Source organism: Muntiacus reevesi, chromosome 3 (assembly GCF_963930625.1).
Source record: "Muntiacus reevesi chromosome 3, mMunRee1.1, whole genome shotgun sequence".
In the NCBI taxonomy this organism is placed as follows: Eukaryota; Metazoa; Chordata; class Mammalia; order Artiodactyla; family Cervidae; genus Muntiacus; species Muntiacus reevesi.
In genome coordinates this window covers 4,327,154-4,349,616 of record NC_089251.1, presented here as the reverse complement: position 1 = coordinate 4,349,616, position 22,463 = coordinate 4,327,154, and the positions used below count along the sequence as shown (strand labels likewise).

At 41.0% G+C, this 22,463-nt stretch overlaps 1 protein-coding gene across 3 annotated transcripts in view; it reads right to left on the bottom strand.

Moving 5' to 3' along the window:
- Window positions 1-1,415: 1,415 nt before the first annotated feature.
- The window catches only part of SETX (senataxin), a 76,849-nt gene continuing 55,801 nt past the window's right edge, over window positions 1,416-22,463 (bottom strand). For 2 of the 3 annotated variants that reach the window (XM_065928192.1, XM_065928193.1), the window contains exons 16-26: window positions 20,951-21,052; window positions 20,643-20,758; window positions 19,402-19,473; window positions 17,573-17,722; window positions 16,488-16,595; window positions 13,579-13,766; window positions 12,862-12,954; window positions 11,777-11,941; window positions 8,739-8,837; window positions 8,039-8,126; window positions 1,416-2,483 (exon numbers count right to left, since the gene is read on the bottom strand). In XM_065928192.1, coding sequence (XP_065784264.1) covers window positions 1,752-2,483; window positions 8,039-8,126; window positions 8,739-8,837; window positions 11,777-11,941; window positions 12,862-12,954; window positions 13,579-13,766; window positions 16,488-16,595; window positions 17,573-17,722; window positions 19,402-19,473; window positions 20,643-20,758; window positions 20,951-21,052 — 1,913 coding nt within the window. In that variant the 3' untranslated portion in view covers window positions 1,416-1,751. The other variant, XM_065928194.1, reaches the window with a different exon arrangement.

Genomic DNA, 22,463 nt, shown 5'->3' with positions numbered 1-22,463 from the left:
TAGACTCTCTAAACCGTGACCACTACAACTGTCTGCTAAATCAAGCATTCTACCAAGACAGGAGGAAAATAAACACAGTAACAATGAGCTTTCTTGCCAAAGGCCAGGCAGGAAGCTTACAAAGCCCCGGCCCCAAGTAGGGCTCGGCTCGCCTCCGTGACGGGGGAGCAGGGGCCGACTCTGGGGACAGAGCGCGTGCTTCCCAGGTGACAGGGAGTATCCATGCCCATCAGCAGAGGTCTAGACACCAGTGGGAGGGACAAAGGGAACAGAGAAGTAGAGTGTTTAAACCTATGGCAACCAAACACTCTTTAAAAGCTCTTAATAATCCACTTCAGTACAATTTCTGACGAATACAAAGCCCTTTCTGCTTAAAAAGCAGAAGAGCAAAGACACTTCAGAGGGTGCGCGTTCACACTCAGGGATGCGCTCTCTACCCCCAATTAGCGGGGCTGCTGCACCGCTACACGACCAACCAGGGCTTCAAATGCTGGTTGACTGTTAACACACGCTCGTGCCAGTGAGACTTCAGCACCACCGTGTGTGTGCAGGGAAAGCCAGGTTTTGAAATCAGGCAGCCCTGCCCACGTCCAAGTCTCCAGACCTCCGCCCACCACAGCCACTTCCTTTCGCAGAAGCACAAGCCCTCTAACCAGATGCCCCACAAGAGCGCTGCATCTGCATCCGTCACAGTGGTCCCCAGAGACGACACGAACTATGTCAACTCCCTCCTTGGTTCTGCACTCCCAGGTAGCTGCACTGCTCTTCCAGCCTGCTCTTTTTAAAGGATGTCTCTTTCCTGTCTAAAATAGTGTCTCAAGTCCCCAGGAACCCCTTGGGAAGATGCTGAACACCCAGTTTTCTGGGCTCAACCCAAGAAATGCATGCTTTCACACAAGCCACCGCGGCACTGATCTTGCACTTGGCAACCGCTGGATTTCTAACCCACGAGTTGCAGAAAACTCGTAAGATGCTGGGGGCATCTGAATGACATGTCAAGAACTATACTTTCATTTCATATTCTCCTAATTCAAGAAGAATGAGAATTTTAGTTGGAGAACTATGTGCTCACGACTAGAAGATGAAGTCCTCACAGAAATGCACTATGCTGTGTCAGGGTGCCTGGTCTACAAAGGTCATCAGTGAAACTTAACTAACTTAACTTTGTGCCTCCCACGTTTCCCCTAGAAGACTCTAGTTGCTTTTAAAAAACAGAACTAGAGACCTCTGACCCACCAGCACTAAACTCAGCTCCTTGCCAGACTACCTGGGCTGTTAAATATCTATTTTGCCATAACAATGGTTTAAAGGACCTGCCCTCCTCACACTTTTTTTTTTTTTTTTTTAAATATAAGGTTTGTTCTGTTGAAAATGATTAACATTTTAAGCAGGGGAAAGAAAAGCTATCTACCAGATTAAATTTTAAAAGGATTTTGTTATTTGCTATACAAATATACATTCCAACTTCTACAACCTCCTCTCCAGGCTGACCTCCTTTTCTACAAGAACAAGAGATCAACACTGCAAGCCTCCTACTTCAAAGACATAATTACTGATACACAAATGTCCTCTGAAAGCTTCTGCAACTGACAAAAAGGACCAAGAGGCCCACGTGTTGTGATACATTTTGTTTTCCAACAGCAACAAACTCCTTTAAGGAAAAAAACAGTCTTATGTGGACAAGCCTGTTAGCTGGTCATCAGAGGTCTGCAGCAATGGTTGTGGCTGACAGCCTCTGTTGTTCGGCTGTACTATAAAACCCGTCTCTTCTTCGAGCTGCTGTCCTCCTCCAGGCCCCTCTCGTCCCAGTCTGAGTTCCTCTTTGTGTGGGAGCTCGCCCACCACTCCTGATCCCCTTCACTCAAGGCCCTGGTCTCTCTCCTGTGGCCGAGCACCCCCTCTTCCTGGTCACACTTCTTTTTGCTTGTGGAAGTGTCAGTACTAGCAGTTGGAGAGTCGCACTGCATGTGAGGTGTGTGGTTGTTCAGGGTAACTCCCTGCTGCCCGATGGTGCACGGCTCCTGCGGACTCCCAGGGCAGCCTGGCGCTCCCGAAGGAGGCGCTGCTCCGGAATGCTGGGGGCTCAAGGGCTGCGGCTCCCTGAGGTTTATTCCTTGGGCATCAAAGGCCAAGACCATCCTCCGCAGCAGTCTTGGGTCCCGAAGCCAGTCCTGATTGGGTGGCCTTTCAGGATCCTTTGCAGCATCAGTGACTGTGGCTTCTTTGGAATCAGAAGGTGAGTGGTACAGGGAAGAAGCAAAAGATGTCTTACTGAGTTCACCATCTTGCTTGCTGCTGGGTAGGCCACCCTGGGGTCTGGATGCCTCTGGAGCAACAGTAGGAGGGTGAGTAAGGCTCCTTTGAAGCAGAGGTTTGAGCTTCAGGATCTTCATCGCATCGTGTCTGTAGTTCTTGTCGCAAGTCTTAATAATGGCTCCACGCTTCTGTGCATCTTGAATCAGGTGATACCAATGCCGATTTTCCTTCAAACAAAGAGAAACAAGAAAATTACACCCCAAAAAAACACTCATGTGCTTGGGAACAAATAGTAAGTATACCCTCGTCAACAGATTCCCAAGAATCCATTACTGATTATAGACAAAGCAGAAAGAAAAAATAAGATGAAATACAGAACGATAAAACACGCTGCTATAAAACAACACTCAGCACCACCTCTAAGAAAGAACTTCTACCATTTTGCCACTGTTACTCAAGCCATGTGGGTGAATTAGCTGTCATGCAATTCTGTCTGCTGTCAGTAACGTTCTGCAGCTATTTGAATTTCAGTTAATTAGAAGTTCACTTCCTCAGTCACAGCAGCCACACTTCAAGCTCTCTACTACCACACATGACTGGGGTTAGTGTCCTGGATGACGCAGACATAGGAGGGCTCCATCATCCCACTGAGTTTCCTCTGACACTGCCTGCCTCTGGGAAGACAGCAGGAAGGTTCAGTTTCAGAAAGTTCTAACTTTTGAGTGCATGTTGACTGTTCTACAAACAGGTCCATAGCTGTCACCAAATTCCCAAAGGCTTCCCAAACTCCAACAGGCTAAACCATCTTAATCCACTGAGATACTAAAGATATCATGAAACTTTCTGTCTCTTCTAGAAGAGCTTTAAGTTATGAAAAGCACATCTCAAGAAAGTGGAAAGAAAATCCAACTCAAGCATCTCTCCTCTCTTCCTTTTAGAGGAAGAGAGGCAATAAACTGCTTATTTACAATCATCAAAACTTGGGCTTCCTTAGAAGAGAGAGCATAGTGGAGGGAAAAACGATTAAGACTTTTTGACAAAGGAAAGAGAAGAAAAAGGATGGCTACCAAAGAGCCATACGTGACTTAAGTGACTGAGTAACAACCCTCCTGTGGGCTCCTGCACTATAGGTGGCTGGGGGTATCGAGTTAGTTAAAGTCGTTCAGTCGTGTCTGACTCTCTGCAATCCCATGGACTACACATACACAGTCCATGGCATTCTCCAGGACAGAATCCTGGAGTGGGTAGCCGTTTCCCTTCTCCAGGGGATCTTCCCAACCCAGGGATCGAACCCAGGTCTCCCACATTCCAGGAAGAATCTTTACCAGCTGAGTCACCAGGAAGTCAGAGTATTTATTTGCTGTGTGACCATGCTCAAGTTACTTGACCTCTCCGAGTCTGCTCCCTCAACTGGAAAGCATGAATGATTATTTTATTTAAACGACTCTGAAATGCACTCTGTTTTCACATTTTATCACTTCTGACTGTTGGGTGTCTTTGGGCCAGGTAGCACTCTCCATATATGCAATCCTGGAGAAATTCACAAGCTCTTGCCTTTTAGTCAAACCATTTTTAAAAAGAACAAGTCCTGGCTCTTGCCTGAAAATCCACAGACATCTTATATGACACAGTGGCAGCACTACCACTTGGAAAACAGGTGGCCTTGCTGTGATTTTTGCCGAGTCTGATGCACCTAAACATGGTGTTTAATCCAACACACAGAAACAGTTCTGAGAAGCAGCTATTAGTCCTCATTCCACTCCCATAAGGGCAACTGGGCTGAAAAACCAAAAAAAGGTGTCGGGTGAGAAGCCCAAGAAGAAACCTGCAAACTGGACTGGAAAGTCCAAATGACAGACTGGGGAGCTTTTTATCCTTGGTTCTCTCCGTCTCTAGCTTCCCAGAGTGGGACAACAGCGCTCTGCCAATGTGCATGTGGGTGACTCTGGAGGCTCAAAGAGATGCCCTTGGTGGGGGAGGGATGTGGGTCCGTTCTCTGCCAATCTATTTCTAAACCTCAGCTTTCAAACTTCAGTTTCCTACGTCCCCTCCTGGGGTTTTCCTGCCCTTCCACTCCACCCTTCCCAGTCACCATCACAATCCTCACCCATACCCAGGCTGACAACAGAGCCAGCTGGCAGGGGCAGATACAACCACTTGCATGTCACCTCTGGGGGCCCACGAAGGCTTCAGCAACCAGGGCACCTGAGACACACAGCTCTATAAACGTTTACTTTTCAGGCTGGAATATTATAAGAATTCAACTGTATAAAAATAATCACTGTTAGTATGTTCTTCAACTGATAATATATGAATTGTTAAACATTTTGATCCTTATGGTCACAGGAAAAAGAATTAAAAAAAAAAAATTTACATGTGTATGTATGGCTGGGTCCCTTTGTTGTTCACCTGACACTATCACAACATTGCTTGTTAATTGGCTATACTCCAGGACCAAAGAAAAAGTTAAAAAACCACCTTTATTTTGAGGTAACTATAGATTCACTATAGATTTGCTAAAGCCTTTAACTGTGTGGATCACAACAAACTGTGGGAAATAGAGATGGGACTACCAGATCACCTTACCTGTCTCCTGAGAAATCTATAGTAGGGCAAGAAGCAACAGTTAGAACTGGATATAGAACAAGAGACTGGCTCAAAATTCACAAAGGAGTGCGTTAAGGCTGTATACTGTTACCCTGCTTATATAACTTATATGGAGATTATATCACATGAAATGTCGGACTGGATGACTCACAAGCTGGAATCAAGATTGGCAGGAGAAATATCAACAGCCTCAGATATGTAGATGATATTACTCTAATGGCAGAAAGAGCCTCTTGAGGAGGGTGAAAGCGGAGAGTGAAAAGTGAAAGTCACTCAGTCGTGTCAGACTCTGCGACCCCATGGCCTACTGTATAGTCCATGGAATTCTCCAGGCCAGAATACTGGAGTGGGTGGCCTTTCTCTTCTCCAGGGGGTCTTCCCCACCCAGGGATCGAACCCAGTTCTCCCGAATTGCAGGTGGATTGTTTACCACCTGAGCCACAAGGAAAGCCCAAGAATACTGGAGTGGGTAGCCTATCCTTTCTCCAGGGGATCTTTCTGACCCTGGAATCGAACTGGGGTCTCCAGCATTGCAGGTGGATTCTTTACCAACTGAGTGATTAGAGAAGCCCAAAGAGTGAAAAGGCTGGCTTAAAACTTAACATTCAAAAATTAAGATCATGGTATCCAGTCCTACCACTTTATGGCAAACAGATGGGGAAAAAGTAGAAACAGTGACAGATGTTATTTTCTTGGATTCCAAAATCACTGCAGACAGTGACTGGAGTCATGAAATCAGAAGATGCTTGCACCTTGGAAGGAAAGCTATGACAAACCTGGACAGCATATAAAAAAGCAGAGACAACACTTTGCCGACAAAGGTCTGTACAGTCAAAGCTCTGGTTTTTCCAATAGTCATCTACGGATGTGAGAACTGAACCATAAAGAACTGATGCACCGAAGAATTGATGCTTTTGAACTGTGGTGTGGAGAAGACACTCGAGAGTCCCTTGGAATGCAAGGAGATCCAACCAGTCGATCCTAAAGGAAATCAACACTGAATATTCATTGGAAGGACTGATGCTGAGGCTGAAGCTCCAATATTTTGGTCACCTGATGTGAAAAGCCAACTCCTTGGAAAAGATTCGACTCATTAGAAAGACCCTGATGTTGGGAAAGATTGAGGGCAAGAGGAGAAGGGGGCGGCAGACGATGAAATGGGTTAGATAGCATCATTGACTCAATGGACGTGAGTTTGAGCAAACTCCCAGAGACAATGAAGGACAGGGAAGCCTTGGGTGCTGCAGTTCACTGGGTTACAAAGAGTTAGACATGACGGAGTGACTGAACAACAATAGATTTGTAGGCAGTTACCAAAAAAGTACAATCTTCACAGTTTTCCCAAATAGTTATGAAAAACAACTCTTTAAACGTTCAATTTATATTGTAAATTTTTTTGTGACAGAAAAGCCTAATAGTCATATTTACAGAGACTTTTAATTATGAAAATATATTCATTATCCCCACTGAACTGTACCCTAAACAGTACAGATGACAATTTTAAAGAGCAGAAAGAACAACACTGCTCTGTACCCCACTGGATACACTTAAAAGAGTGACATAATAGATTTATTTTCATTAGCCTTATTTTAAAATGTCAGTATTTACAAAATATTATAAACAAAATCTTTATCAATACTTCTGATAAAAGATTCTCAGTATCAACTTAAAATGGAGGATATGCAGCTTTTAAAAATTATTTCAAGGAGGTACCAAACAACGAAAGCTGCAGACCACAGACCTAGGCAAGAGCTGAAGGAGGAAGATTGTATTTGAACGCCCTCTGGTGGAACTAGCCGAAATAGGGGGAAATACTAAGTTGGCTTCCCTTGTGGCTCATCTGGTGAAGAATCCAGCTGCAATGCGGGAGACCTGGGTTCAAGCCCTGGGTTGGGAAAAGCCCCTGGAGAAGGGAACAGCTATCCACTCCAGTAATCTTACCTAGAGAATTCCATGGACTGTACAGTCCACAGAGTCGCAAAGAGTCAGATATGACTGAGTGACTTTCACTTCACTTCACTAAGTTGGCAGGAAAGTTATGACCAACCTAGACAGCATATTAAAAAGCAGAGACATTACTTTGCCAACAGAGGTCCTTCTCGTCAAGGCTATGGTTTTTCCAGTAGTCATGTATGGATGTGAGAGTTGGACTAGAAAGAAAGCTGAGCACTGAAGAATTGATGCTTTTTAACTGTGATGTTGGAGAAGACTCTTGAGAGTCCCTTGGACTGCAAGGAGATCCAAACAGTCCATCCTAAAGGAGATGAGTCCTGCGTGTTCATTGGAAGGGTTGATGTTGAAGCTGAAACTCCAATACTTTGGCTATCTGATGCGAGAGCTGACTCATTTGAAAAGACCCCGATGCTGGAAAAGATTGAGGGGAGGAGGAGAAAGGGACGACAGAGGATGAGATGGTTGGATGGCATCACCAATTCAATGGACATGAGTTTGAATAAGCTCCAAGAGCTGGTGATGGACAGGGAGGCCTGGCGTGATGCAATCCATGGGGTGGCAAAAAGTCGGACACGACTGAGAGACTGAACTGAACTAAGTTAGCACTTCTCCTAAGATAAACCAAAGACTGTTAAAATGAGAGAAACTGAGTTATTACCCCTAAATGAGACAAAGCAGCAAATACACATTTATCCAGCTGTAGCTCACCCAGCTAAGCTACACTGTCTGTGGACCACAAGGGGAACCTGGCCCTTCTGAAGGAGCATCTGCCCTGAGAGGACCCTGATAGCGCTCATCTCTCAAGGGAAGCAGGAAGTGGTGCAGCTCTGAGTGTCAGGACAGAAATGAAGATCCATACACACACCTGTGAACTCCCACTCTCTCTGGCATTAGGTTGAGCCAAGACCACATTAACTCAGAGTTTACTGAGGGCTGACCAAACCCATGATGTAGAAACAATTTCTTAAAGGTCATCTTGAGAGCACACTGTGACTACTGGGTCCTGGGCTAGGATAAGAAGAACGGTCTGGGTGTCTAAAAGCTCCCATGAAGAAGCTGCTGGGGAACTAACAAGGTGGGGGTGAAGGAGTAAGAGGAACACTATTGTTTGTGACCTCGAAATCATTTCCATTTTGATGAAACATAAAAACAAAACCTCAACCCAGTATGAGTAATAAGGAGCAACCCTTTTGAGATCCCTGGTCCTCTAGAATGTACCTACCACTAGGGTTCTCAAGTGTCCCAGGATAAAGAGGCTGTACTTGGCTCGTGTGATGGTGACATTCAATCTCTGCAAACTTGCCAGAAATCTAAGCAACAGAAGAAAAAAAAAACATTACTTCTTTGTACAGAATGACTCGGCAGTGTATCAGTGTACATGAAACAGGTGATATTTCAGACAGCTTTTCTTGGCTCCTTCTGCTTTAAAATCACAATGCTTTTGCACCCCTTCTCCCAACACAGGGGACCTGGCATAGGGCAATTCTCATCAAAAACAATAAACAAACGATATCTGGAGCTTTCCTTCAAAGTGATGCACTTATTTCCTATCATGACTTAGATATTAGAAATTTTAATGCTGTGATTTTTAAGTCTTAAAACATCCAAAAATATGACAGTACATCAATTATGACACATACTGTGGAGAGGAACATGCCCCTGCAAAATATACTGGATTCAATCATCTACTTCACTTTTATCAAGTGAAAAAAAACAGATTCACTAGGTGACATGGGTTAATACACAAGGAACTAAGAAAAGCAGACCTAACAGTGGATCAACTACACAACTTAAAAAAAAAACCTTCATTACATTATGTAATTTTTATATAATTGAGCAAGTGATGGTACTAACAGTGATTAAAAATAGATCTACTTCTGGATTATAAACAAAGCAAGAAATCAAGGATGACAGTTACCCACCCAATTGAGCCTTGTGTGGCACTTGCTCTGACACATGTGACAATGACACAGTCTTTCTGACGACCCTGGAAGGCATCCACGGTATCTACTTCTGCTGCCCTATTAATGAGAGAGAAACATATTTACTGAAAAAGTTATTAAAGTATGTCTATTCCCAGTAGAGAAGCCCTGTGCCCATTAGCCATCAGTCTCTAATCCCCTTCCCACCAGGCCCTGGCAACCACTAATCTACGTTTCATCTTCATGGACATCTCTACCCAGGACACAGCTAGCATGTAAATGAAGTTGTAGACTACATGACCTTCTGTGTCAGGTTTCTTTCACTTAGCACGATATTTTCCAAGGTTCATGTGTGTCACAAAATATACCACTACTTCATTCCTTCTATGAGTATTTGCTTGTACAAATACACAATTTACCCATATATAATTTTTGGAAGTCTGAGTTGTTTCTGCTTTCTGACTTCATGAATAATGTTGCTATGAACATTCCCCTGTACAAGCTTTCCTGTGAATATTTTCCCAACGCAGGTATGGATCTAGGAATGAAATTGCTGGTCATGTGGTACTTCTACATTTTATGAGGAACTGCCAAACTGTTTTCCACAATGATTTACCATTCTACCTTCTCACCAGCAATGTATTGTTTCAATTTCTCCACATCCTTGCCAAAATTTGTTAATGCCTTTTTTTTTTAATGATAGTCATCGTGGTGGCTATGAAATGGTTATCTAATTGTAGTTCTGATTTTCGTTTCCCTAATGATAAATAATGTGGAATACTTTTTAGTGTGCCTGCTGGATTTCTCTCTTTTGAAAAATGCTATCCACATCCTTTGCCCATTTAATAAATAAGACTGTCATTTAATTACCAAGTAGTATGAGTTCTTTATATTCTGGATATAACTCATCAGATAAATAATTTGCAAGTACTTTCTCCCATTCTGTGGGTTGTCTTTTCACTCTTTGATAGTATCATCTGAAACAAAAGCTTTTAATTTTTATGAAGACCAATTTAATTTTCCTCTGGTTACTTGTGCTTGGATATCACACCTAAGACTGTTGCCTAACCTGAGATCATATGAATTTATACTTTTGTTTCCTTATACATTTTATAATTTTGTCTCTGAAGACTCAGGGCTCTAATTTGAGTTAATTACTGTATACAGTGTGACAGGGGTCAAAATTCACTCTTTTGTTAGGAGGATACCTATACTTATTCCAGCACCATTTGTTGAAAAACTACTCTTTCCCCACTGAATGGTCTTGGCATCCTTCTTGAAAATCAACTGGCCACAAACATATGGATTTATCTCTGGAATCTCACTTCTATTAGTCTATATGTCTACCCTGATGACAGTACCACAATGTTGAGTTTTGCAGTAAATTCTGAAAAAGTGTGAGCTCCCCAACACTGTTCTGTCAAGTTGTTTGGAGAGTATCTTACACTTCCACATGAACTTTACAATAAGATTTTCCAAAACCGTAGTTTTAATTTTGATGGATAATGAATCTGTAGATATAGCGTGGGGAAAGGTGCCATCTTAATAAGTCTTCCAATCCATGAACATGGACTGTCTCCACTTGTTTTGGAGTTCTTCAACTTCTTTCAACAACATTTTGTACTCCTCAGTGTAGAAGCTTGTATTTCTTTGGTTATATTTATTCCTAAGTATTCTGTTCTTTATGATGCTACTGTAAATGGAATCTAAAAAAAAAATTTTTCAGATTTCTTGTGGCTGGAGAATACAACCGATTTCTGCATACTGATCTTGTATCCTACAACTCTGCTGAACTTGTTTATAAAGACTAGCAGTTTGCACAAATATTGCATTTCCTTTTCTTACTTAACTGCTCTGCACAGAATTTCTAATACAATGCTGCACAAGAGCAGTGAGAGCAGACACCCTATCCTTCCTGATCATATAGGGAAAGTTTTCATCTTAACATCAAGTATGGTTTTCGGACTATGGGTTTTTCATAGTTGCCTTTTATTAGCCTGAGGAAGTTCCCTTCTATTCCTAAATTTGTTGAGTATTTTTATCATGAAAGGTTGTTGTTGCACTCAAATGCTTTCTCCACATTTATTCAGAAGATCACAACCATGTGAGATTTCCCTTTAATAATGGTACAGAACACTATCATATGTTGAACCAACCTTGCATTTCTGAGATAAATTCCACTTGATCTTGGTCTATAATCCTCTTAATATGCTACTGAGCTCAGCTGCCATTATTTTGTTGAGAATTTTTGCACCCACACTCATAAAGGATATATTGGTCTGTAGTTCTCTTTTCTGGTGATGTCTCCATGGCTCTGGTATCAAGGTAATAGTGGCCCCATAAAATGAGTAGTCTTCCCTTCTATTTTTTGGAAGCATTTGCAAAAAGACTGGTGTTAATTCTTAACGTTTGATAGAATTCACCAGTGAAGCCTGGTCCTGGGTTTGTTCTCTTGTTGGTAAGTGTTTGATTACTAAATCTGTTTACATTTAATAAATCTGTCCAACGTTTCTGGTTTTTTCCTAGAGTCAATTTTGGTAGTTTGTGTATTTCAAGGTGCAGAAACTGTGGAGTTATTGGATTTCCAATATTTAATTTTTAATTTTACTGTTGAGGTAAAAGGAGACAAAGACATGATATCTTCATGATCTTTAGTGAAGGCACTAAAAGGTTTAAATAATTTTTTCTAAGTGAAAATGTGACTATGTATATCTCGGTACAATTAGAATTTAGATTAACAAGTCATCCAACGAAATGGAAAGACCTGGAGAGTTTCTCAGTCAATTTCACTGTCAAGTATAACGGTGAAGACCTTCAAAATGGCAGCAGGCACTCCGTCTACAGGTGCTACAAGCGTCCACACTCCCTTCTCAGCACAAGTCTATGGAGCCAGCGTCCTGGTCTCCTTGTTCTGCGTTACCAGGGTCTATGACCATACCCCAGGGGTTAAGTTTCATTTTCTTCTTTCCTTCCATCCCCTCTTTCTTTTTAATTAAACAGAAAAACTGAAAATAGCCGTAAAAACAGAGATGCCTCACCCTTTTCTATCAAACTCTTTGTCCAAATCCTTCTGAATCATCGTCTTCTGAGCCTTGTAATGGGTTATTATGCCAATGTTTCGGAAATTAATGTCCCTTCTTTTGTCTTTAATAAGTTTAATTAGTTCCATTACCAGTTTTATCTCTTGAACATTTACATATGAGCTAAGTAAGATGAAAAAAAAAATACAACACATCAAAACTAGTAGCAGTCCAACTGTTAAGTTCCACTTTGTTTTCTATTACAGTAAAGGGTAGATTCGTAGGCTTTATCTTTATTCAGTCAGCAGTGATTCAAAGAGGCTGTTATAATGACCATTAACACTGTACATATGAAAAAACAGAATAACAACTGCCCAGTGGAACATGAAGCTGTATGACAGAAAAGAGCTTGGAGTCAAAGGAGTTTAGACACCAGCTTCTTCATTTGTTAAAACAGGGATAGCCACAGTGAGAACAAAGGTATTTATAATAACGAAGACATGATTAATGAAGAGCTCCTATTACAGATTTATTATCTTCCCAACACTGAGAAAAGTGCTTCAGATATACCCCTTTTCTCATTCCCCACCACAGGCCACATAGACCATGCACTAGCATTCACAGACCACCCGATTCACACAATCCAATATGATCAAAGTATTGTCCACCCTCTGCCTCACACCTTAATTCAACTGTGTCTGTATTTCTCCTTCACAATATTTAACCCAACTGGAATAATCAATCACCACAGTAATGGCCTGGTTAATGTCTGCCTCGCATTAGACCACAATAGCCTTTCACTGGGGCCACGTCTATCTTACTCAGAAGTTCAGCACAGATCTACTTAAGTGTTAATCACATGTTAGGTAATATAATCCCCACTAATACAATTAAGAAAGAAAAACAGAAAGACTGAAATACATAAAGATATCAGTATTTTTTTATGATTAAAAAGATGAATTTATCAATCCAACTAAAAGAAAATGATTGTGCCCTGGCACTAGGCAGAGAGATTTGTATGAAAAGTATTTTGAACTTAAATATAAACAAAAACAATATAAAAATTCTGACACCATCAGTGAGGACTGAAATAAAGAACATACTCATTATCCCGTCTTTCCAAGCCATCTCCAACATCAAACACGAGGTAGGGTTGAAATGGCCAGTCAGATGAGCACCGACTAGTCTCTGTCCCTCTATAAAAGAGCAGCACCATTTAGAACACAAGTCAAGTTAGAAACTTTTTTTTAAATTGTTACTACCATTTTTCTGTGTGTATGTGGCAGGAGAGAGCTAGGGAAAGTAAGGGGACAAGAAGGACTCTTCTTTAAAAAATTAAAATTTCAGTACATTAAAATAATGTATTTTAGTGAAAGGTAGAAAGTGAATTTTATTTCTATTCTAGTGCTAGGGAGAATAATCTATGTATTTAAAATATAACAATTATGATTGGAAAATTACTCATACTACAGTACATGAAAAAAGCAAGGTATAAAATACTAGGTAAAGCATGGTATGATTCTTGTTTCCCAAAAAGAGAAAAACGAAAAAAAACAATGTGCATAGTACAAGGACTGAAAGTAGATATATTAAAAGGTTACTAGTGATTATTTCTGGGCAGTATAAATAGGGGGGTTGGTTTTTTTTCCCCCCCTTTTCATTTATCTGCATTTGCTACAATCAACATGACTTTTATAATTTAAATTATTAAGCCTTTATGTTTTTAATAACAAGACTTAAGAGCACTGTGAAACAGCTATTCTTCCTAAGTAGCCAAACCTACAAATAAAACAAGCTAACATGCAATGAAAAGAACCCACCTATTTGTTTTCAAGGTTCCGTCATAAACGTAACTAGAAGGGAAGAGACATATGTCTGGGTGCATCCTGTACTGGATGGTGAGCTGTAAGACGGGCAGCCTGCCAATCATGTTGTGCTCCACACTCTCCTCTAGGAGCTTGTGGAAGCGGGCCATCATCGACTGGTCATAGCCATAGTCCTGTGCCTTCTGAAAGGGGGAAGACAAAGCAATAATCTCTAAATGATTCATCTGTACTTTTTCATTATAAAAAAAATTACTGAGCTCTACAATGTACATAGCAAACGCACATCTAAAACGCACACAGCGTTACCAACAACCAAAGATTCAGAGAAAGAAAGGTGTTTCTGATTTCCATCTTTGAAAAGCCACAGAGCGTGACTACAAAAGCTGAGGCATATTCTCCTTATTCAGAAATCCCACATATTGTTGATGAATGATGTGATCTTGTTAATGATCACAACCATCACTATTTTGGTGCTAACAGAGGTCACCTGAAAGAACTGATGAGAAAAGCAGCAAAGAATTTTAACACAGATTTTAACCATTATTTCTGGGCCGCACTCCCACAAGCTTGAAAAAATGAATGTCACTGTAAACCAGCCTCTTAAAGACCAATTTCTTCATCCATCCATCCAGGCAACATGCACTAAGCGTCTAAAGCTTTGGGGTGCTGGGGGTCTAAGGTGAATAAGATCAAGCGTCATAGAACTTAACATTCTAATGGAGGAGACAGACAACTAAGTTGATTTCATAAATCCTACAAAGGGTTACAACAAACCTGCAACCTGAAACAGAGAGTTAATTGACAAATGAAGGAAAGAGTCTTCATGTAATCACAGTTGTGATATACTTGGGGTTTACTTTTCAATGTTAGTACCATGTCAAAATTTAGAAAGAATAGTGGAATCTTTATGAGTATGTTGCAGATATGAGCACTGAAGATGTATATGCAAAGTTTTAATAAACCTATTTCACAAACTATCAGAGTGGAGAAAGCAGACATTACTTCCTATTTGTATTATTTATGCAAGTGATTATATACCTATGCAATTTTAAATAGGTTTGTTAATTAAATAGAATAAAATATCCTTAGTGGACATTTGGCATTATCATCTATACCTCAAAAGTTTATCTATTCAAGTTAGCAAAAAAACCTCACTTACTTCACTCTAGGGAAGAAAGAAAATGGGATTTATAGGAGGTAACACATTTTTACTTACACACACAAAAAAAACTGAGTCCATTCTACCAAATGACAGAGATTTTCATGTTTTGACATGAATGTACATTCCTGATCTATTTATTGACTGGAAAAAAGGCAGTGTGACACAGACCGATCCTGCCACCGTTAAACAAGGTCAAAGTCGGCACACACAAATGTGTACATTCCCTGTAACTACCCAACCTTCTGAATTTAGTAACTTACTGTCTGTTACCCACCCACTAGAATGTCAGCTTTGTAAGGGCAGAGATTTTTGTCAGTTTTCAACACTGTCATAACCCTAGAACTTAAAACGGTGCCTGAATTAGGCTAGCACTCAATAAACACAGACTGGAAAAAAGGCAACTTTGCACACCCATGACCACAAACTGTTCAAATTACCCACTACACTATTCATAGTAATTATTCCTAGAAATAGGTGGTCAGAAAGGCATGTTGAGAAAATTAACTTTGTAATCATTTTCTGAAAATTTCTCAAAAAGCCTGTATTATTTTTACAACAGTAAGAAAAGCCCAAATAGATTCTTCTCATTTCCGCTGTTCTTAATCAATTACCAAAGCAGGCAGTAACGCTGAGGCCTATCAACAACCCCTTTTCGCTAACTACATGCTAAGGCCCTTCAAGAAGTGGTCAGTCAATTTCTGAAACGCTGTATTATTCACGTAACGGGGTGCAGAGCTGGCTCCTCCTAGCTCCCCATGAACCCCAGTGCAGCAGCTCTTCCCCGTGGACAAGGTTTTCAGTCCAGGTCAGGGGTGCTCCTAGCCTACCCCCTCACATGATCACGTAGGAGTGCTCAGACATCAAAGAACTGCACGATCATGTTGATGATTCCAAAGTCAAAAAACAGTAACAACAAAAAACAGCAACACGCTTTCACTCCATAACTGAACAGAAATGCTGTGAAAATGGTCTGTTCTCTGGGACTGTTCATGCAGCCACTACTCTGCACACATACTCTCTGTATCAGTAAAATGCTCAAATGTTATTAAGTCTCAAAACCTAGGTGGAGGCCTGTGCAAGATTACCGCAAACATCCTGCTCCTGGAAGTGCACGGCACAGTCTGGATCCTGACTGTGAGCAGTTCTAGTGAGTGTTCACACAACAGGGAAGAGTACACAGCTGTGCTGCTCATCTTCCCGCAAGAAGAGCCCAGTCTCTTTCCTTCCACCTTCCCTTTCAGAGCATGTGAGGAACATTATAGGATACAGAATCCTAATACTGTACACATTACTGTAAGAATAATTTATTTTCTTACTGTTTTCCTCAAAATTTGCATATACATAAACATAAATTAGGAGGTCAGGATTCTTTCCCTTGCTTTTAGAGCTTTTATCATGGGTTTGGTGGCTGTGTCATGAAAACAAATCAGCCCTCAGAAGAGCAGCACACTGCCTTTCTCAGAGGGAAAGGCCATTGCGCAAGGGTCACCCTGTGCCTCAGCTTCTGGTCTTCTGACACCCACATGCTCCTGTCACATGCACACAAGCTCATTATGAACAAAGAATATTTCTGGAGACTTTACTATGAAGGCTCTAAACAGTGGCTCTTCTCTTTCTTCAGCCACTCCCTATTTCTCCCTGCATGTAAGAGATGATGATCCAAGAAGGATGCCCACCCCACAAAACAAAACACCAAAAGACCCCTTCCACTTTAAAGCAACACAAATGTGAAAAAACATACCACGGAAATGACTGTGGGAGGGAGCTGCTTAGGGTCTCCTACCAGGACAAGCTTGTTGCAACGATGGATGAGAGGAGTAAGTGTTTCAACTTCACAGGACTGTCCAGCCTTGGTAAGAAAGTATAGAATGGAGACATAGTCATAGGTATCTCTGTTACTTTTTATCCACATACAGTCTAATTCATAATGAAAGTGTTAGCCATTCAGAAATATACACCTTCTCCTTCTGCACCAAATATAAAAAATAAACATTTTCTTTGGTTAGAAAACAATAAAAACATTCTTAACACTTGGAGGGGGGGAAAAAACCCCAAAACAACTCCCTCGCCCCAACACACATACATTTTGGAAGTCAGCCATCTTTCAGGTGCCACTGCCACTTGGGAAACAGCCATAAGCTAAGGGCCAAGTCCTGTCCCAGGTCTGTCTGTCTGTCTGCTCCCGCTGGACACGTGCCTGGCAGGGTTGTGTCTCTGTGTGTCACACGCCCACCCACCCACCTGCTCTCCTCCTCAGTAGGCCACTTCACATTTGCAACCCTCAAGCTTCACTTCAATTTGGCAACATTTCCTTCAATTATTTCATCATCTTTTCTATTCCTTCATTTTGGTGAATACTGCATCTTGGATCTCCTGGACAGGTTCTCTATCCTTCATTTTCCATCTCTTTTTGTCTTCTGGCTCTATATTCTGGCAAATAGTAGGTAAACCAATAAATACTTGCTCAATGAATGAACTAGGAATTAGGATGATATAAGCTGAAAATATGGCGCTCAGAGCTATTGGATTGCATTAAAAATGCTTCAAAAGGTAACCAGAGATATTCTAAGCAGGACCTAGACAATCCTTAGGATGATTTTGTTAAGATCAGGATCCCTAAGACTATAATTCCAATACTAGAAAAGCAGTTTTCATTCATCATGGTGGGTCATTAGCAGCATATTTCAACATACAGGCATACACACGTAAGAGCAGGTCAAAATCAGATACAAAAAGACCCCATGTCAACATCTTGGCAGCCACGCTTCACCGAGGACTCCCTCCTCACAGCACTAGGCAGAGCTGTGTGGCCAGCTGCCCACTGACCTCATCGACGATGACGCAGCTGAAGGGGACGCCCCCCTGCCCGCGGAAGGCCGCCTCGAGCAGCAAGCCGCCGCTGGTGCTCAGTGTGCAGCAGATGACGTGCGACTCCAGGATGATGATGCTCTGGGTCTTCTGTGGGCGTCCTTGAACCTGAGACAACGGAAGTTCATCAGTGCTCACTCGCATCTAATCAAGTCTTGACTACGACAGGGCTCTCTGTACTTCGTAATACCTCTGCCACTTCTGTGACAGGATAATGTTCAGTAAGTGTCAGGTGGGAACGTGCAATCTAGAAAACAGCAGCAACACGCAAGGTACTCAGAAGCCATCAGAGAGAACACTCTGCAGGGGAGTCTAACCTTGGAACATGATTTCAGCACGCTAAGAAAAATTTATTCAGGGTTTAATCTGGTCAAAGTAGATTTACAATTCTTACAGCCTGACATATGTGGGAAGGTATCGGAATAAGCAAAGATTAAATAATTCTACTGAACTGTGAAGCAATTATCTGAGTAAAACCAGGAACAAAACTAAGCCTGAACATACCCTTTTCTGTTAGTTTTAAGCATGCAACCTTATTCTTTCTAAGGGCCAGTACCAACAAAAACACCTGTGAAACTGATGAGCATTCTACTTCCACAGCAGTAACAACCACCTTGGTCCATGTCTACATAATGGAATAAACTGAGATGGAGACTGAGTCTCATCAAAGATTCAGGTAGCCCATTTCTGCTCCTGAAAAGCTGGAGCTGAGCATATGACAGGCTCATGCCTGAACTTGTTGACGCAGGTCTGTGAGAAGGCGACGGCAGCTGTGGCCTTCCTTCCAGTGCTCATGTGGTAACTGCCATATCCCTCTCCTTACAGCCAGCATCATGGTAAAACCACAAGTGCAATTAATTTAACCACCCACAGAACAATGTGATCAGTGGCAAAAACCATTAACACTGGTAAACAAAGACTTCATCTTGAACTATGGGAAGATTAATTTTGGGCTGAGTTTAAACTTTAATAGCTTTCCACATAATTTTTAATTGAAATAAACTGCTAGTGGAAATATGCATTAAATTCAACTATATTCATTTAGCCACACAGAGTTCAATAATATATTCAAGAGAAAAATCTCAGCTCAAAAATACAAATGCCATTACCGGCTGCTAGTACCCTCTCTCCCTTACCCCCAGTTCATTTCATTAGGCTGGCTCATTCTAGCTTCGACTCATCTAAATGTGAGTTGATATTTTTATACCCAAGGAATACTGGGGGGAAAGTTATACATGCTATAAAAGGGTTTTGTAATCAAAAACAAGTAAAACGAGCTTATGCTTTCAGCTAAAAATTGAGGGAAAAAAGGCACTTTTCTTGTGCCACATCCCAGCCACTGTTAGTCTACCTGAATTCAGACATGTAATTTTCTTTATTTTTAATGAAAACCCTACAAATTTAGTTTTATTAATTATTCATATGACAATTACCATAAATTTCTGGGTGGGAGAGTAGAACACTTGAGAGTTTTAGAAAAAACTATAAATGTACAAGCAATTACACCATTTTCTCTATTTTTATATATGCTTGAAATTTTTCATTATAAAAAATTTTTAATTTTATTTATCTACATTTTTGACCACACATGCAGCTTGAGGGATCTGAGTTCCCTGAAAAAGGGAACGGATTCACATCCTCTGCAATGGAAGTGCAGAGTCCTAACCACTGGACCGACAAGAATTCTCAAATTTTAAATGTAACTAAGAAAAGACCATAGGCTGTCTGAACCATTTCATAATTTTAAAAAAGAAGCGCCAGGAAAACGCTACAGATGAACTACTTACCTCTTTAATTTTAGAAGCAAGCTCCTGCCTTTCTTTGGAAACTCTGGCAATTTTTCCATCTAATTCTTGCCTCTGGAAAAAATTAAGACTGCTATCATTAAAGTAAGCATTTTTAAATGCTTTCCAATGAACTGCCTCACATTTCAAAAAGGAGAGCCAGTACTTTACCAATGAGAAACTGACTCACCCAGTGCTTCCCCCGCCAGCCTCTCTACACTCCTGTGCTTGAGTTCGGCTAGGCCACTCCAGGGCACTGCTGCCCTGACACTCACTGTGTTTGGCCAGGCGCCTGCTGCGACTTCAAACTGACACCAGCCCCTCACTCTTGCAAATGTCTTATGTAGCACCCAGAGTCACCAGCAAATGTTTGCTCTTGTGATCAATGGTTTCCATGGCCTTCCAGTACCTATATGCCTTATATGTTCCCTTGAGATAAGACTCTCTATGAAACTTACTAAAACCCTGCTCTTTCCATTCAAACTGCCCAATCCAGCCCTAGTCTGGAAATGTCAAAACATGCCAACCATGGACCCTGACAACAACAGGTGGCCCAGGGCCTGCTTCTGTCTCTGCTCTGCATGGACCTCCTGTGTGACCCCTCAAGGTAAGCTATGCACCTCCTCCAGGACCTCTGAGTAATCAATTTCTCTATTTCAACTTCTCCTGTGGTCTGTTTTTAAACCTCAGCTCATTATTCAGCAACCCAACAACTAGCACTCCACGGTCCATTTAGTAGGTGTTCATTAGATAAATTTTTCTTCTTTTTTTTGACCACACAGTGAAGCATGTGGGATCTCAGTTCCTCAGTCAGGGATTGAACCTGCACCCGCTGCAGAGGAAAGCTCAGATTCTTAACCACTGGATTGCCAGGGAAATCTGATAAATTCTTAATACTGTATTTAAGATGCAGATCTGTCCAAGGTATTGTAGGTTGGCTCTTCCTGTCTGCCTGGCAGGCCAACCCTTGGCACATCATTTACATGTTACCAACTGCTGCTGTCTTCAGGCTACAACAGTGGAGCTGAGTGGCTAAAAGAGATTCCACATAGGCCTGTAAAGTCTAAAATATTTACTATCTGGTCCTTTAAAAAAAAAAGTTCAACTCCTAATGTAAAGATACCATTTTTGTATACATCTTTTACACAAATGACATACTACTTCACAACAAAAGACTAGCATCAAATATTCAACTAGTTTATCTATGAGCTGTTATAAACACTTATCAAGACATGTCTAGATACCTGCGATTCCCTTCCACCTCGGCATAAAGCACGCTGGCGGGAAAGTTCATCAAGTTGACGATCGAGAAATTCCTTTCTTTTGTGCATCTCCTGAACATGAGACGGTAAGTCTTTTTCTTTAAAAAAAAATAAAAAGACAAAAGAATTGCTCATTCTAACAAATATACACATACGCACGCACAATGAGAAGGAAAACTAGCTTTCAAAACCAGACTATTTCTAGGGTCTCCAAATTACTTTTAATGCTCCAGCCAACTATACAACAAGAAAAAGAAATAAATTAGTATATACCTTTATTCCATACTTACTCATTCTGTGGTTAACTTGACTGTCCAAACTGAATCTTAGGACCTCATTATTAATAGACCTTTCTGGACCTAGACGTACTAAGTTTATATCTCCACAGTTTCCTGTTGATAAAAGTCACACAGAGATTAGTAAGAACACTGTCAATCTCTGTACATAATAACTGTTTTTTAGCAAAATATTAACAATCAGAGAAGGGAGCTAACAAGAACTATTAATCAACCAGACATCTGGAACTGTGCTAGAAGCTCCATATACATCCTTTTAGATAAGCTTCATAAAAACCCCTAAAAGGTAAGGACTTATTTCCACCTAATAAAAGCTACTGGGGTTGCACAAATAGTACATAGCAGAAATGAGATTCTGTTACACGAATGTTCCTCAAACTATGTTCTATTCAACAATCCATGGTAAAATTCATTTGGAAAATGGTAAACAGATTTCTTAACCACAGGATATTTCAAAGATGAAGATGTTTATCTTTTAATACATGTCTGAATTCCCCAAATGAAATTTTATGGGACCACCAATCAAATCCTTTTCTGTAGAATACTCAGAACCAAGGTTTTGAAACTCTGCTCCACGTCACAAGGCCACCTCAGGATCTAAGGGACAGAAGATGCTGGAAATTCTGGTAATTTCAAAAACTGTCAGCATCATTTAAATTGGTTTACTAACCACGTTTTTAATTCTAGGTTAGCACACTCAAGTATTATTTAGTCTAAAAATCTCCCACTGCTTCACTGAACTTAAATAACATCAACCAAGCGGTGTTTATTAGCACCTATCCCAACCTAACATGTCATGTACTTGTTTGCTGTCTCCTTCTACTGAATCCCAAGTCTCATAGAATCAGGTTTTGTTTTGGTCACTGCCTAGAATAGCAGCTGGCACACAGTACGTACAATAAACGTGCTGAATGAATAAATTAACAATTATACAGTTGTCTACATGTATCTGTATTCCTAGTTCAGCTCCTTCTTCTAAATATGAACCCATCTTCTCTGGCCAACATTTACTTGAAAGTTTCAAAACTGCTAAGTTGTATATCTGCCAGAAAGGTGATGAGATTTATACCCACTCTAAGCACCTCAAAATGCTCCAGAAATTAAAACAGACATCCCTTAAATTGCAGGGTGAGCTCAGAAGGATGTAAAAGAAATTCCTAGGGGCGAAAAACAGAGAAAGGTGAAAACCAGATATGAAAGTCCCTGAGATGCTGCGGCTTCCCTGGAGGGAGAAGGGTGAGAGCTGGTCGCTGTCCAGGTGCTGAGGTGTGGGTTAATTCACATACAACAAAACCCAAGGATTTAAAAATTAGCAAAACTCACGCAAATGCAGAAAACTTGAATAAATCAACAATTAAAAGACATTCAGCAGACAGAAACTTATCCATCTGTCAAAAAACAGACCAAAAAGAAAAAAAGAGAACAAACACCAAAACAATACTAAAAACAGATTAACTTTCAAGGAACAGATAATCTCTTACACAAAACATTGCAAATAAATGTCTGT